A 17,930-nucleotide genomic window follows, 5' to 3' on the forward strand; every position below is an offset into this window, starting at 1 on the left:
AAAGAAAATGTTTTGAGAATGATGAGGACAATGGATGTACAAATGTGCTTGACACAATGGATGGATGGATGGATTGTGATAAGAGTTGTATGAACCCCCAATAAAAAATTAAAATAAACAAAAAAAGAATTGTAAGAAAAGATTTTTAAACCCTCCTTTAAAAATCGTGTATGTATTTACTCAGATGAATATTATTTCCTCACAGAAGCACTTTAGAATTTCCATTGTCCTTGTCTATTTTAAAGAAAACTGCCTCTGTAAATCGTGTTTTAAAATGACAGCAGAACATTCTAAGCAAAAGCTGCTTAGACTCAGTCTCGCAATCTCTCTTTCTTAATGAGGGTTCTGGCGCTCGTTAAGAATGAGAAAGAGGGAACAGATGACAAGATCTACATATAACCTCCTCCCTGGGGGACGGACAGGGGAGAAGTGGGTGAGGGAGACGTCGGATGGTGTACGATATGTTATAATAATAATAATTTATAAATTATCAAGGGCTCAGCGGGAAGGGGGAGCGGGGAGGGAGGGGAAAAATGAGGAGCTGATACTAAGGGCTCAAGTAGAAAGCAAGTGTTATGAGAATGAGGATGGCAACATATGTACTAATGTGCTGGACTCAAATGATGTATGTAAAGATTGTGAAGAGTTGCATGAGTCCCTAGTAAAATGATTTTTTTAAAAGAACCCCTGAAGCCTAAAGCATTCCCACTCTGACACACTCTGCAAGACCAGGGATCAACTAAAGGCTGAGATAGCAAGGAAGGCCCATCAGTAAATGTTAGAAAGTTAGGGTCCAGTGTCATCACTGCTCCCAGCCCTAAGAAGAGCAAGACATTTGGGTCATCAAACTCAATATAGACCAACTCTTTTATGCCAGCGAACCAGTGAACTGACTTAGCCTGGAACTCTGGGTCAACTCATTGTTCCTGACGCTTATGGATATGCAAAAGAAACAGTCACATTATAATTACACAGGTATGAATGTATGAAAAAGTAAAACTCTTGTCCTCAGATTTCTTAAGCAAGTAAATAAATCCATGGCTTCAAAAGAATTTAAAAATTTAAAGACTATGTTGGGAAGTGATTAAAGCAAAGCTACAAAACTCATCATTAAAAGACAGAGAGTTTCCTGGTCTCTGCATAAGTATAAGTATAAAAGCAAAAGTATAAAACTGATCTAAATGAATTCCAGACTCCGAAATTACAGTTTACTCCCCAAATCACAGGTCTTCTAAGGGACAGGTTTTAGTTTCTCTGTAACACAAATTCTAGCCTATAAGTCTTGTCTGCAAGAAGGCCTTTTCCTCTGGGTGGCTTGCCTACATATATACTGGCTGAGATAGATAGATAGATAGATAGATAGATAGATAGATAGATAGATAGATAGATAGATAGATAGATAGATAGATAGATATAGATATATAGATATAGGTATAGATAGATAGATATAGATATATATCACACAGACAGCAGCTTCTCTGCTTTAATCAAGAGTGTAAATTAGCAGTGCCTCGTTAACAAAACGAGGCACCAAAATCAAGTGCAATCACCTCCAAAAAGTATCTTTTGGGCATGTTGGCCAGTTAACTGACTTAGCCTTGAACTCTGGATCGCCTCATTGTAAAAATTAAGTCTTTCTTGGGGTAGAAAAAAAAAAGCTATTTTTTAGAATAAATTTCTTCTCATATCTACTGACAACTCTATAGCATTTAAAACTACATAAATTTATAAACCAGAATAAGCATTTGGCTATGAGCAAAGAATGTCTTTAAAAATTCCATTAAGTATCTTCACAAAACATTTTGGGGAGTATTTGTTACTTTTGTCTAATCTCTTTTGGCGGAGTTAGTTGCCCAAAGTTTAGTACTCTATTCCTCTTAACTAACAAATAAATTAAGACCTATGGGATAATTATTTCATTTGTATTTATTTCAAAGAAAAAAAATTGAAAAGGTTACTTCCTTGGAAACCCGGCGGGATAATTCTACTCTGTCCTACAGCATTGCTGTGAACTGGATTCTACTCTATGGCAAGGGGGATGGTATTTTTATTGTGGTTTCATGCTCATTCAGTGGCCTCAAATTTCAAAGTTATGCAAGAGCATACTGGAATCCATGACGACTCTTTTTTTAAAGACTTCCAAAGAAAATTATAGTATTTCCTCCGGAAGTGAGGATTTGAGACTTTTACAACTAAAGAGTGTGTATTCATGGCAATAAAAACAAATAAATATTGAATTACAATAGGTGATTGCTAAGACTGACAACTGACCACTCTCCTGGAATATATCATTGCTAAACCAAACGAAAACTCACTGCCATTGAGTCCATGGGGACTCACGGTCACCATATAGGACAAGGTAGAAATACTTCTGTGGGCTTCTGAGACTATAACTCTTCATGGGAGTAGAAAGCCTCATCTTTCTCTGCCACGTGGAGAGTGGTTTCGAAATGCTGGCCTTGTGGTCAGCAGCCCAACAGACAGCCCAGTACACCACAAGGGCTCCTACAACTCATTTACTCACAATTTGTCCTTATTTTTCTTTGAAGCAGTCACGGTCACACTTATTCCCAAGCCCTTTGTTGTTAACAAATCTCCTTCCAGTAAGTCAAACCACTTGTCCCAGAGCGTGTCCTGACTCCCAGTGAGCCCTGTGGGTCAAAGTGGGACACTGGTTTTCGGTGGCTGCTTTTCTAGAAATAGATCTTTAGGCCCTTTCTTCTGAGGATGCCTCCAGGAACTCAAACCTCTAACTTTGCTGTGAGGAGCCAAGTGTGCTCACCTTTTGTACCACCCAACAGGCTCCCCCACCACCACCCCTGATAGGATCGGAAACTGACAAATGCTTGTTTTCCAACCGACGCCCTTGCAATGCAGTTGGAGCCACTGATCTGTAAAAGGAAGTCTGATGGTTGGTCTCTGAGACATATTTTACTTCGTGACACAAAAAGAAATGAAAAACACCCTACCCACGAATGACCAAAGACCAGACGAGTTGTGGGATGACATCAGGAACATCAAACACGAAGAAGACAAAAAGAGAAGAGAGAAAAAAGAGACCAAAGCAGGTGTCAAAGGAGACTGTGCAACTTGCTCTTGAAAGTCAAATCACTAAAGCAACTAGAAAACCAGTCTGCGGTCAAAGGACTAAACAGAACATTTCCAAGGGCGGCTGGCGAAGACCAAGTACAGCATTCCAACGGAATGAGCCAAGACCTGGAGGAGGACCCCAAAAGGGAGGAACACCCTTCACATGTCGCAAACTGAAACCAACTGAAGGAAAATGTCAAGCCTCAAGCTGCATGGCTGAAAAAGCCTATGGAAAAATAATAAACGATGCCGAAAGCATCAAAAGAAGATGAAAACTATATTCAGAGTCAATATACCAAAAAGAATTGGTTGACATTCAACCATATCAAGAGGTTGTATGTGATGTGATCAAGAACCAATGGAACTGAAGGAAGGCATTCGCAAAAACAAAGCTCTGGGAATTGACAGAAGGACTATTTTAATGTTTCAACAATATGGTACAGTGCATGAAGGACCTCCTAGTCTATGCCAAGAAATCTGGAGGAACTTGGTCAGCCATCAGGAAGAGATTCATAGTTTGCCTATCCCAACTAAATTCCGGGGAAAATGAATAATATCAATAATATCACATGCAAGAAAAATTTTGCCGAGAATAACTTTTAAAAATGGTTCAGAGAGCTTTCAGAAATTCAGCTGGATTCAGAAGAGGATGCGGAATGAGAAATATCTTTGCTGATAGCAGATGAATCTTAGCTAAAGGCAGAGAACCCTGGAGAGATGCTTACTAGTGTTTCATTGACTATGCAAAGGCATTCAACTGTGTGGATCATGACTGTGGAGAATATTGCAAAGAATGGATATTCCAGAATGCTTAATTGTGCTCATGAGGAGTCTGTACCCAGACCAAGAGGCAGTTGTTGGAGCATAACAAAGGAATATTGAATGTTTCAAATCAGAAAAGCTGTCCAACAGGGCTTTATCTTTTCACCATACTTATTCAATCAACTTATTCAATCTGTATGCTGAGCAAGTAATACAAGAAGATGGACCACATGAAGCAAAGGGTGGCACAAGCCTGGAAGAAGGCTAATTAACTAGTGATAGATGACTCAGCCTTTCTTGCTAAAAGCCAAGGGGACTTGAAACACTTACTGATGAAGATGAAAGGCTATAAACATCAGTACGGATTACTCCTCATAATTCAAAAAGCATAAAACGAAATTTCTCACAACTGGACCGATCAATGCTCATGGAAGCAGCAGTCAAGAAATCAAATGATGTATTGCACTGAGCCAAGCAGCTGCATATGATCTATTAAAAGTGTTTAAGAGTAAAGATAGCACTTGGTGCATTAAGGTGCAACTGACTCAAGCCAGGATATTTTCAATTGCCTTGTATGCGTGTGTAAGATGGGCAGTGAAAAAGGAAGACCACAAAAGAATTGGTGCATTTAGATGATGGCGCTGGAGAGTATTGAAAGTGTCACGGACTGGCAGAAGAACAAACAGATCTGTCTTGGAAGAAGTACAACCAGAATGTTCTTTAGTAGCAAAGATGGTGAAACTTTGCCTCCTGTGCTTTGAACATTTATCAGGAGAGACCAATCCCTGAGAAAGAACATCATGCTTCATTAAGCAGAAGGGCGTTGGGAAAGAGAGGGACTCCCAAGAAGATAGATGGACACAGTGGACTCAAACATAAGAGCAATCGTGAGAATGGCCCGTGACTGGGCAGTGTTTTCTTCTGTTATGCACAGAGCCACTGTGAGTCAGAGCCGGCCCAGCGGCACCTAAAACACAACACCCACTCACTCTTAGCTTTCTTCCAACCTTGGCCTTCCAGAGCCAAGAACAGACTGCCAACATCTGAAGATAGTGAATCAGAACAAAAGAAAGCATTTGGGACTTTGATCTCTGAGCTCTGCTTTAACCTTGCAGCCACCTGCCTGCAGGCCTCTTACTATGTGAAACTGTTTAAAGTCTTTTCTATTCCGATCCCTGCTCTGCGCCCAACAGCTGCTGCAGGCTCTCCTGGAAGCAAAGGTTTGAATGCATTGCTGGAGAGGGAAAGAAGGGAGGTGGGAAAGAGACTTGTTGGAAGTGTCAGTAACAAGAACAGATGCTTTCTCTCTTGCCGATGATAGCAAAGTTCTTAATGGAAGATGATTCCAATCAATAGCGCCACACAGCTGATTTATATAATGGAATCAAGCTGAAGAAGTGGTCTCTCTCTGCCTCCCATCCTAGTGATGTGAAAGGGAAAAGAGCTAATAGATTAACGTAAAGAGGGGACTCCACAAGTATAGATGCTGGTGTTCGCAGGCACAAACCACAGGAGAGCTCCGGAGAGCAGGCTGCTGGAGGCTGGATGCTGACAGTGACAGTGAGGCCGGTGACAGCAGCTGCTGTTGCCGCCGCTCCGCCGATAACTCAGTGAGGGGTCTGACCCCTTGGGGTGTGCTTGCTCCCAGAAGCCTGGGTGCTGGCTGTGGAATGAGCAGTTAAGGCTGTGGGGTGGCCAGGACTCACCACGAGCTGCAAGCCAAAGGAGAAATCAGGGAGCGAAAGGAGAGAGCGTGTGATCTCAAGCTCCCTGGAGCCAAGTGGAACAAGGAAATGTCCTCCCTGGTCAAGGAGGATCTGGAGAAGAAACTGTTCCAGCCGCTCGCACAGAATCTGCGCGAGTTCATCGAAATCGAGTTCCCAGTCCAGGACAGGTATTACCTCTGCGTTTCAGGTAATCGATCCTCTGTGATTTCAAAGAGCCAACGGCTCGGAGACGCTTGGGTGAGAGGGGGGCTTTTTGCAGATCTCTTTCTATTCGATCACAGCACGTGCACCTTCCTGTGACTGAGCTTAGCTAGGCGGGTTTGAGAACTTGGAAAGCCACACAAAATGAGGGTAAGGGGAAACACGGTATTAAGACTACGTTGGTTAATGATTCAGAAATGCCAGTGGGTCTGTACTTGTCTCTAATTTGATTTTGTCTCCAATCTTGTACCGTGTAAGAGCTCAGTTTTTAAAAATTCAACAGAAAGCTCTCTGTATTATTTTTAAATTCACCAGACAAATTGAGTTATACCGCTCTCTTTCCAACCAGTCTGGACAACGGGGGCTGGCTCATGCGATGCTAAGGAAGAAACAAGGCCTTCGGTCTTCTTCTGGAGGGCTTCCTTAGCTTGCCTGGGGATTTATTTGGGGAAGAGAAATGATCTTTTCAAAATTCTTTCTTACAAGAAGCATGCTCACACACACACAAAACAAACAAACAAACCCCGAATAGTAGAAAGGAGGAATTAACTCCTGTGGCCTCAGTGCTGACTGTCTCAGGTGGAGGCTTTCCACTCCATAAAGCGTTACCATCTCAGAAACCCATGGGGCTACTCTGTCTGTCCCACATGGGCTGTCTGTTCTATTCTGTCCTACACAGTCGCCCTGAGTCCGTGTCAATTTGATGGCTGTGAATGAGACATCTGGGCCAATGTTTCCTTGTTAGATCTGTATTAAGAAAAGCAATAAGCACCCAAATATGATCGGTAACATATTCTAAATAAATGAAATAGAAGATGGAGTTAAAATATATACACAATGAAGAATGGCTATATCAAACATACTCTGCGTGGATCTTTAAGGAGCAGAGAAACTTCTTAAGATAACACAGATTTGCCACTCATGATTCTAAAATTTCAAAGAAGTTTTTCAAAGGTAGGGATGGGCTTTTGCATTAATTATGGATTACCTGACCTATGGTTTCGGAGCTGACTTTAGTTAGGAGTGTTTGTGCTGTGATTAAATTGAGCGCCCGGCACTTCTCTGACCCACTCCAAACCCTCTGGTACTTTGCAGGGTGCCTTTTCCAGGCGTGCAACTTCTGCAGAAGACCACTTGTTATGATTCCCAATCTGATAACTGGCCAAAAAAAGGACTTTCTAAAATTTAACAGAGGTACTATAAGGGAAGTGGAGCATTTTTACAAAATGTGCAAAGATATTTTTAGGAAACGATCTTTCCTTATAAGGATAACAATGTTTACTCACCCTTTCTTCAATACTTTACCTAGCACATTTTGTTACATGATTGCAAAGTGTGCAAACTTGGCATTCAGCGTTGTAAATAACGTAATTGGTCCTCCAAAAATCAAAGAAGGTTATGATGCGAACAGGTCAAGTAAAATAGCTAAAGTAAGAAATGGTACTGGATTCTAACTATCAAATCACTATACCTTAAAATAGCTATAATGTATTGGAAAACCTTCTTCTTCTAAAGTGAAAATTGGATAATTGTGTTTCTTGGACTCCTCACTTAATAAAGGTAATTTTTCATTGTAGCATGATTTTATAAGTATTTCTAAAGAAAATCTTATGAAATAATAATCATAATAATGTAATATTTAATTCTGCAAATATAGTTTAGGGCCATTTTTCAATTTACATAATTAAATTTAGTCTGTATGTGTCAGAATCAACTAGATGGCAATGGCGTTGGCTTTGGGGTATCACACACACACACACACACACGTTTCCTACAATTACATTTTTGGAAATGAATGTGATTTTTTTCCCACTGTATCCCCCCAAATTCAGAGAAGCGTCATCTGCCTCCTTTTCTCATGAGTGAGATGAATTCTTTCCATTAACATGGAGGCTAGAAAGGAACTGGCATCGCTAATAGGTGTGAAGGCTTCAATGGTCTCAGCTGGAAAATGACTCGGTAAAGGAGGTGATTACTTAGGGACACTTTCATCAGCACAATTCTATAATTCGATCATGGTAGATCCCCGTAGAAGCAGATCCCCGTAGAAGCAGGAAGAAGAAAGCAATAGTGTGATATTGAAGATGAAAGTGGATAATGTGAACCATGCCAGTGGAATTCTTTGTGTGACTCTCTTCTATGTCCTAATCCTCAATTTCAGGGCACACACCCACACATAACACCTTTTTACGGCGACTGCAAACACATTTGACAGAGCATAATTTGAACTAAAGTAAATGCGATGCTAGGCAGTCCTAAATCTTTGACCATTGTTTGCTCATGAAATTTTCATCCAAGTAACTCAAACAGGCCACATCTTACTAGCTGAGTAGGCGACTCCATGCTCCTAGCTCATGTACAGTGAGCATAGTTGGAGAGGAAGGAGTTGAATTGTGTGGTGTCCTGTATGCCCCCACAATCTGATAGCACCAATTTCTGAGGAGCACAGGTCCAGAGCAGTCAGAATTCCATCATAGATTTTCCAAATTTAGGAAGCAATATTTAAATGGGAGTAAACTTTTTTAAACCAGTATCTGTCTTTTGCAGACTCTTATGTTCAAAGGACTTACAGTAAAGTACTGATTTACTGTAAAGTATTGAAGATCAACTTGGCCAATGTAAAAAATCAGAAGTCATAAACTCAATCTCCCTTTCTATAGGTTGCTAGGATTTCCATTGGGATTGGAAGGAACAATGTTAGAATAACCAGGGGGCTCTGCAAGTGTATGTGTTGCTCTTCACAGATATTAGGAATATTCTTATTTATTATTCAGAATGAAACTGGATCTGTACTTTCTCTAAGTTGATTATGTTGTCATAACTCCTGACTTAACTCATTTATGGCATGCCAGTTTATTGTGTGAGAGGTCATTTTTAAAATTCAACAGAAATCTGTTTGTTTTTTAAATTCATCGCCATTGCCTTCCCTGGACAATGAGACTTCACTTTTCTCCCGCCTCCTCCGGGTTTCATTATCATTGGCAGTCAAATGCAGCTGCTATGAAGGAGGGGTAAAAGCTCTGCTGTGTGGAGGACAAAGGAAGGAAAAAGCCACTCTTTCGATAATTAGTGTGTAGATAAACTAAAGACATTCTGGAAGACTTGAAATTAAAGCATTAATCAAAACTGTATGAGAAGCAGTAGAACGCAATAGAATGGACCGTGGGCTGAGACAAATTAGTATGAAGCTTGACCCTGTGTGATTTACCTAGGGTTGTTGAAGTATCTAGTAGTTAGTTCTCCCCATAACAATTCCATGTGACAAAGAACTGACACACGGTTTTTTTTAACATTATTATTTCTGTTTATTTCATAATCAGTATGCCATTGTTTACCACTACGGCTGTGAATTCCCTTTCTGCCCATCATGGTTCAAAGAGCCGTTTACTACATGCCTTAATAAAACACTTAAAATAGTTACATTTTCAAAATAATGCTTAATAAATGAAGAAAATTGACCTGAGAACTCATGATAACATTGCCTTTGTCTGATTCTTTTTTTTCTCCTCAAGTTGTTAATGTGATCTGCGTGCAAGTTGTATCATCATCTATTGGAATAAACATATTTGCTTATTTGTAATTAGTTAAACATTAAGCTGTAGTCAATGGACTTTTATTTTCATGGGAACAAATACCCAAACTCACTGCTATCCAGTCGATTCCAACTCATAGTGACCCTGTCGGACGGGGTGGAACTGCTCCCTGTGGATTTCCGAGACTGGAATTCTTTACGGGAGTAGAAAGCCATCTCTTTCTTCTGAGAAGAGGCTAGTGGCTTTGAGGTTAGCAGCCTAAGGGGCAAACCCCAGGGCTCCTTATGGGAACAAAGGTTGTTGACTTTGTTATTAGGTGCCGTCAAGTCGGTTCCCACTCAGAGTAACACTGCTTACAACAGAACAAACCACTGCCTGGTGTTGTGCCATCCTCACAATTGGGCTTATGTTTGAGCCCATCGAGGCAGCCACTGGCAGTCCGTCTTGTCCGAAGCCTTCCTCTTTTTCACTGCCTGCCTACGTTACCAAGCACGATGTCCTTCCTCTTCACTCTTGCCTCCAAGGAGGCTCCTCTAGGACAGGCTTGTTTCTCCTTGTGGCAGCCCACGGTGCTCTCACTGTTCTTCTCCAGCCCCGCCACGCAAGTGCCTCAGGTCTTCTGCAGCTTCCTTATTCAGGGTCCAACTTTCACGTGCGTCTGAGGTGATGGAAAACATCATGTCTTGGGTCAGGCACACCCTAGTCCTCAAAGTCACATCCTGGCTTTTCAATGCTTTAAAGAGATCATGTGCAGCAGACCTACCCAAATGGCCTGGGACAAATAGCCAGGTCTTTTTTCTGTGGCGCTATGGGTGGGTTCCAACCACAAACCTTTTGGTTAGTTGTCAAATGCATAACCTGTGTGCTCACCGACTCCTTTTTGCCTGCTACCAGCTGATCAATTTGTTGGCATTTCTGAAATGAAATAGCACCCATTTCTATGCACAATGTTTCCTGTTAACAGCCTAGTGGAAATGAATAATCTTACTTATAGTCCAAACCACTAAAAGGTAGAGTTTTATTTGAAAAATGCATGGTAACTTATAATGTTAATGAAGAATGACCATATTATGAACAGGTAAAATTATATATATATATATATATATTCAGACTTAAATTATTATATATCTTTTGAAAAATATTTTGCATTCATAGACATTAGCTTGAAAGTAAACAATACTTGCTAGAGATGAAAACATCAAATGTAAGTTCTCTATGCTTTTCACTTTGGATGGGAGAAAAGATATCCTCTATAAACCAGAAAATCTAATCACTTTATTAAATTATTTTCAATAATGCTAATTGTGTCAAATAAGAATAATTACAACAACAATAAAAGGAGACTGTGAAAAGTAATTTCAAAGGCCTCATTTGGAGTCATGTTACTGGATTGATGAAATACATGAGGGAGTACGCCCCCCCAAAATGGAATTTGTTTTCAAAGTTATGTATTTAAATTTTTTTGCAAAATGGCTTTATCACCTTCAAAGTACTCTCCACTACACTTAATATATTTTTCAAACGCAATTCCATTCTTGGAAACATATTCAAACTCACCTGTTTGGATGGCTGACAGCACCTCCCTCATTTTTTTCTTCACCTCTTCTATGTCATCAAATTGCTGCCCTGTCATGTCCTTCGTCATCTGCAGAAACAAAAAGTCTCACTGAGTGAAGTCAGGTGAGTGAGGTGCGTGGGGCAAGAGAGGCATGCTGGTTTTTCCAAAAACTGGCACACGGAGATGGCTGCGTGAGCAGGTGCATTGTCGTGATGGCAAAACCCTGTCTGCCAAAAATCAGGCCTCTTTTTGTTGCACACTGTTATACAATCTTTTCAGAACCTCTAAATAGAAAGCTTGACGAACAGTGTGACCTGGTGGAACAACCTCCAAATGCACTATCCCCTCACATCAAAAACAAATGAGCATCATCTTGATCTTTGATTTCACTTGACAAGCTCCTTTTGGGTGAGGTGGCAGTGGCGACTTCCACTGGCTTGATTGATGTTTGCTTTCGGAGTCATCTGAAGAGCACCAGGTCTCCTCACCAGTAATGACCTTGGGGGGAAAGTTTGGGTCGTTTTGGAGCTGATTTTTCAAAGCACAGCGTGTTTCCACTCGACACTCTTTTCCCCAGTCAGTCAGAACCCCAGGCACAAATTTCACTGTGACCCTTTTCATTCCCAAATCTTCCTTAAAATTCACTGAGCTGAGCTCCAAGATAGTCCAGATCACTTCCCCCATCCCTTCATGGCAAGAGCCATTGCTCTTCAAGCACAAGTGCATAATTTTGTCAGCATGTTTGACCATTTGGGAAGTTGACAGATGTTCAGAACAAGGTTTGTCATCAATCGACATTTCATCTTTTTTGAAATGAGAAAACCATTCACATACTTGATTTTTTCCCATAGCGCTGTCCTTGTAAGCTGTGTTCAATATCAGAACAGTTTCTGCAGCATTTTTTCCTGAGCAGGAAACAAAATTTCACAGCCACACGCTGTTCTCTTAAATCAGCCATCACCATAAACAAGGTTCGAGCGAAAGTGCTTTTACGAAAAAATTCACTGTAACCAGAAAGAACCTTCCAAAAATCAGTGCACCACTGGGTGCACTAACTCAGAGTGAGTTGCTTGATGCTTGCCTAGCAGGAAAAAAAATGCATACTACAAAAGTTCTGCCCAACAGAGCCTTTTTCCTGTTTTTGGTGTTGTTGGGGGTGTGGGGGTGGCGGGGACTCCCTCATACCCTAAAGAGTTAAAGTCTCAGAAACTCAAAGGAGCAAAAACTCATCTCTACCTTGTCCTATAGGGTCTCTGTGAGTCGGCATTGACAAAATGGCAGTGTGTTTGGTTTTGCTTTTATATATATATATACATACATACATACATACATACATATATAATTGTAGCTTGGGTGGAAAAACTTACAGAGCAAATTAGTTTTCCATTCCACAGTCTATACACATTTTGTTTCATGACGTTGGTTTCAGCCCCCTCAATGAAACAGGATTGTTCCCACTTCCTCCCTGAGTTCTGTTGCCATTGGTCTTCATTCCTGCCCCCTCCTGCCTTCTGACTTTTGTTCTGGGGCAAATGCTGTTCTGGGTACTTTATGAGTACACATTCCTAATACATTAATGACAGAGATTATAAATTAAAAAACTTTCTAATGGAAGTTTGTATTTCAGTGGATAACATACGGTCTGGGGAGAGGTTACTTGAACCTTGCCATCTCTAAATTGAGTGCAAATTATCCTACTAATCTATAGTATTTTATAAGATGAAAAACATGAGTTAATTCACTGAAAAGCTTCCACAGAAGTAAAGATATTATTAATAGTAGTGAAATAACAGCTGCATAGCTCCAAATATAGTCAAACAGCTATGTGGATGTTTGGAAAATACAGATGGTTATAGTGTATATGCACATTCTTTTTTATTTTTCAAATTGAAAACTTACTCCAGGCTGTCCTGATATTTAATGATTTAACACCTCTCTCATTGGTAAATATTAATATGGTTGAGTTCTGCTAAAACAGGAATTCTAAAAAGAAAAGGGAAAAAACACCACATAGGAATCTGTGCTCAGAATAAAAGCTAACTGTGGCTCCTAGAAATTAAATTACTAGCCAAGGTCACAGATAGTGAGGTCGGATTCTAAAATCCAAGTTCCTTCCACATTGCCACACTGCTTAGTCAGAAAAGCCAGTATTTTTAAAACAAATGTGCCAGCCACTATGCTCATAACTTCACATACATGTATATTATCTTTGTCCACTTCCTATTGATGATGAAACTAAGGCTTAGAGTGGCTAGTTGATTTGCCCAAGATCACAGCTAAATGATAAATCAAAACTGTTTAAGGCGGGTCCACTTGAACGTGTGTGCCAAACCACTGGGTTATGCTGTTCACAGTAGACACATGTATTCAAGATACGATAAGTGAGAATTCATAAAACCAAACTTTGCAGATGCCTTATTGGATGTCCCTCTTAATTTCTTCCGTATTTCTGTTCCCACAAATTCAACCACGGAGTTTGTTAAATGTTGCCCAGGGTTTCCTAAAGTGTGTGGTACCGCCCCCTGGGGAGGCACTGGAATAAGCCAGAGGGGCTGCAAAAATAGAGTCCTGCTGGCTTAGCAGTTTACCCATTGGGCTAGTAACCTCAAGGTCAGCAATTCAAACTCACCAGCGGCTTGGAGGGAGAAATATGAGGCTTTCTACTCCCATAAAGATGTACAGGCTCGGAAACCCACAGGGGAAGTTCTACTCTGTCCTATAGGGGCACTGGGGACTAGAATCCACCAGATGACACTGAGTCGAGTAGCATTTTTTTCTGAATTTGGGGCTTTATACTAAAGTTTTCCGTTGCAAAACCAGTGAGCAGGAGTCGGGCAGAGAGGGGCTAAATAACTTTTTCTATGAAAAGTGGGCAGTAGGCCAAATAAATTTGGGAGCCTATGGGTAGCCTCAAACTTGATTTTTTTTTTTTAATATGCTGGAGGAAAATGTTTGTAAATTATTTTACTTGATGAAATCAAATGATATGTTTTGAAAGCCCCCCCACCCCCGCCTCCAAGACATTATCAATACATGGTGACATCTTTCTTGAGGCTTCTTTTCTCTGCTACCTCATGGTCATGCCCCCCCTTTCTGATTAAAATTAGAAGGACAATTACTTAACACCACAATTATAAATGGCTCACTTTCCCGAATTATTCATTTTTTGGAAAGTATTCTGTTCAGCTTGCTAATGTGCTCCTGTTTTTCCTTTCTGCTGCCAGGCTGTAGTGGTTCAACTGGCCGGTCTTGTTTCCATTAGCTTCATGGATACTAATGACTGTGATAATCGAGGCATTTATTTATTAGAAAGTTAACACAAAAATTAAAAGTGAAAATTAAATGATTGGCATGAAGTTAAGAGAAGATTGTTAGTCTGGAAATGCCGACTAAAATTTTAAAGCTGCAGCAGATTAATGCTAAGATTCCATGGGTCTATAGACTCACTTAAGTTGTAGCTATATGATTCATGCCTCCAATGTTCCTGAAACCAGCCCTCTAACATTTTGACTATATAAACACGGTTGGGTTTTAAGACAGTGTGATAAGTTTCCACTTCGCTGCTGCATTAATGTGGATATGGCCATTTAATTCTGGCTGGCAGCAGAACTCCAGCGTGGAAATTAGGGATTGGGTGGACTCCAGCCTGACTAGACTTCTTTGGCTCATGGCTAAGGACAATTCTTAGAGCCTCCTTAGCTCCAAAAGAGTCTGTTTTGCCAAATTACGGAGGCTGTACTGTCTCTCTGCAGCATCCTTCTAACAAAAGGTTGACCTTTAAGCAGAGTCTTTTCTATGTCTTTCTGAATTTAGTGTTCCTGGGGCAGTGGCTTCCGATAGGAGAAAACTTGATGGCTAGTCCCAGCTGCCATCAAGCCTTCTCCAACTCATGGCAACCCATGTGGGTCAGAGTGAACGGTCCCCAGGGTCTCCCATGACTGATTTTTCAGAAGTAGATTGGCAGGACTTTTTTTAAGTAGACCCCTGGATGGACTGAAGTCGCCAACCTTTCTGTTAACCACCAAGCGAGGTAGCAGATTGTCCCATTCAGGGACTCCTAACAAATGCCTGGTAGCTGTGACTTGCCTGCCCACCCAACCCCCAACCTATCCTCATGGAACTGCCCAAGAGAGCTTCCTAAAACTCAAAACATAGACTGTTCCCTTAAAATTCCTCAGTGACGCCCCGTTCCATCCATCACAGCTTTCAAGATAGGGTCTCATCTCCTTACCCCGGGCCCTCCAGAAATCGTTCCTACCGAACTCACTTCCCATCACGTGCCCACACTCAGCCTTCGTGTCCACAATATGGAATACTTTCTGTTGTTGTTTACAAACATCTATTATAGGCAAAAAACAAAAACCTTACCCATATGATAGATTAGTGTCTATTCACATTTGTACATTATCATTTTTAACGGTTTGAGATAAACTCTACAATGTCTTACAACACAATAAACCTTATCAAGTTACTGAGTAATAACAATAACAACAAAAAGAAAGACAGCCGAAGCCTTGAGTGTTGTCCATGGTGTCTAGGTCACAACTCAAAGAGGACGAAGTGACAAAGGAAGAGGAGGCACACGTAGTATGTGAGAGGGAAGCCAATTTATACTACTTTCTAAAACTCTTTAAATTAAGGAAACTCTGATTTTAAGAAAAACAGGCTTTTCGCCATTTTTTTTAATGCAGCACGCATTAGGAATACTATCAACACATTCATTAAAAGGAACCTGTCAAGAATTTTGTCACAGAGAATATGTGGGCACAAGCGTCACCCAGGTAAAAACACTATAAAATGTAATACCCAATGCTGTACAGCTACATGTGGAATAGTTTAATAACTCAAAAGTGTCATGTATGTAATCACTTTATACATATGCTGTTTCAGAATGCTCTTTACCCTCTCTTCATCCTGGTAACTCCTAAACAATCAAACAAACAAAACATTGCCATCAAATCGTGATGACACCAGTGTGGGCTCAAACCTCCATATTTTAGGTTACTACCTGAACACAACTGTTCATCATCCAGAAAGCCAACTCCCACAGCTCTTTAAACTCAGAGGATCATTTTCAGAAAGTTCTTCTGAGCCCCTATCAGGTAAAGATGCCTTTCCTCTGTGTTCGTGATACTTTCTTTCTGAAGCCCCCACTCACTTTAACCTCAGAGCAGAAATGACCTGTGAATAATTTTTCAATGTCCAGCACAGTGCTGAAACCCACTCACTGCCATCGAGCCAATTCCACTGCATAGCAACCCTCTAGGACAGAGTAGAGCTGCCCCTGTAGGTTCGGAGACTGAAAATATTTCCAAGAGTAGAGCTGGTGATGGTCACTGCGGACCTTTCAGTGAGAAGCCCAACTCGGAACCACTACACTCCCAGGGCTCCTACATCAGCACAACTGTTAAGGGTGACCCAAGCCGGTCAGTATTTTGTTCTGTTGTACATAGGGTTGCTATGAATTAGAACCCACCCAGGACACCTAACTATAACAATAGCACAGTGCTGATACATAAAGGACACTCAATAAATACTTATAAATAAATTGGGTTGATTAAACATATGAGTAGGTCGTCAATTAACTGGTTAACGTACTATGTAGATGAGGATAATATATTCACCAGCAGGGAGTCAGTTTTGCTTTGAATTGCATTTTTATAAAATATCCACTAAGGTTTCTCTCTCTCCTAGGTAGTTAGGGAGAAAGTTAACGAGAGCAAGACAATAGTGTTTAGGTTTTTATCTGGGCAAATACAACTGCCTCCTAATGGAATCAAGTCCAAGATCCCCTCAGGAGTAACGATGACAAGTGACTGGGCCTGTACTTCAATTTAGCAATTTTACAGCCTCTACCCCATCTTCTGGACAGTGAGTAGATAAGACTGAAGAAGAATTGATGCATTTGGATTGTGGTGCCAGCGAGGAATATTAAGTATTCCCGTGGATTTCCACAAGAACAAACACACTTATGTTGGAAGAAGTATTGCCGGAGTATCCCTCGGAAGAATGGTGAGACTGTCTCATGTGCTTGGGACATAAGGAGAGACCCCGCCCTGGCCAGGTGTCTTCTGCCCTCCTTTTAAAACCGGTATCTTCTCCAAAGTAGAATCGGTGAAACAAAGAAGCCCTAATGGTATTTCATAAGAGTACATCCTGAGAGGGAGGGTCCCCGCATCCTCTGCCCTCACAACGCACAGGTGCCCTCGTCTTCATTCTGTTGCTTCCTCCTGAGTCTTTTTTTTTTTTTGCTGGCACCTCTTCCAGCCTAAAGAAAGCTATCTACCTACAGAAATCCCAAGTCTGTATCTCTGTCCTAAACTATAAACATCCCACCCCATTCCCTTCTCAGATGCTCCCTGATAACCTCAAATTCTGTCAGTCAATCACTAAACTCCGTATTCCACCCAGCTAGCTTGTTTTTGATGCTCTTCCATTCTGGTTAACATCCATTCCATCACATTCATTGTGTTGCCAGGGCTACATGTCAAGTCTTACTTATACTACCACTTCTACTTATTACTCACATCCTATGCCTAAGATAGGCGCCGTTGTCGTCATTGTTGTTGCTGTTATTGTTGTTAGGTGCCAACTGTTAGACACCTAACAGTTAGGTGTCACTGTTAGGTGACTTACAGTGACCCTATCTACAATGGAGTGAAACACTGCCCAGCCCTGTGGCATCCTCACAATTGTTGTTATATTTGAGCCCATTGTTGCAGCCATTGTGTCAATCCATCTTGTTGAAGGCCTTCCTCTTTTTCACTGTCCCTCCACTTATCAAACTTGATGTCCTTCTCCAGGGACTGGCCTCCTCTCTTGACAACATGCTCAATGTACATGAGCCAAAGTCTCTCCATTTTTGCCTCTAAAGAGCATTCTGGCTATAATTCCTCCAAGATAGATCTATTGGTTCGTTTGGCAGTCCGTGGCACTTTCGATAGTCTTTGCCAGCACTATAAATCAAATGCATTGATTCTTCTGTGGTCTTCCTTAATCAATGTTCAGCTTTCACATGCATGAGTGTGTTAGTCCAGGTAGACTAGAGAAACAAATTCA

At 41.0% G+C, this 17,930-nt stretch overlaps 1 protein-coding gene across 1 annotated transcript in view; it reads left to right on the forward strand.

The window, feature by feature from the left end:
* Window positions 1-5,645: 5,645 nt before the first annotated feature.
* The window catches only part of EXOC1L (exocyst complex component 1 like), a 22,298-nt gene continuing 10,013 nt past the window's right edge, over window positions 5,646-17,930 (forward strand). The window contains exon 1 of the mRNA XM_030888622.2: window positions 5,646-5,766. Within this exon, the coding sequence (XP_030744482.1) occupies window positions 5,646-5,766 (121 nt within the window). The remainder of the gene's footprint in view (window positions 5,767-17,930) is intronic.

The sequence above is a fragment of the Echinops telfairi genome, unplaced genomic scaffold (assembly GCF_000313985.2).
Source record: "Echinops telfairi isolate 266 unplaced genomic scaffold, ASM31398v2 ScPeMD7_7468;HRSCAF=8506_0, whole genome shotgun sequence".
In the NCBI taxonomy this organism is placed as follows: Eukaryota; Metazoa; Chordata; class Mammalia; order Afrosoricida; family Tenrecidae; genus Echinops; species Echinops telfairi.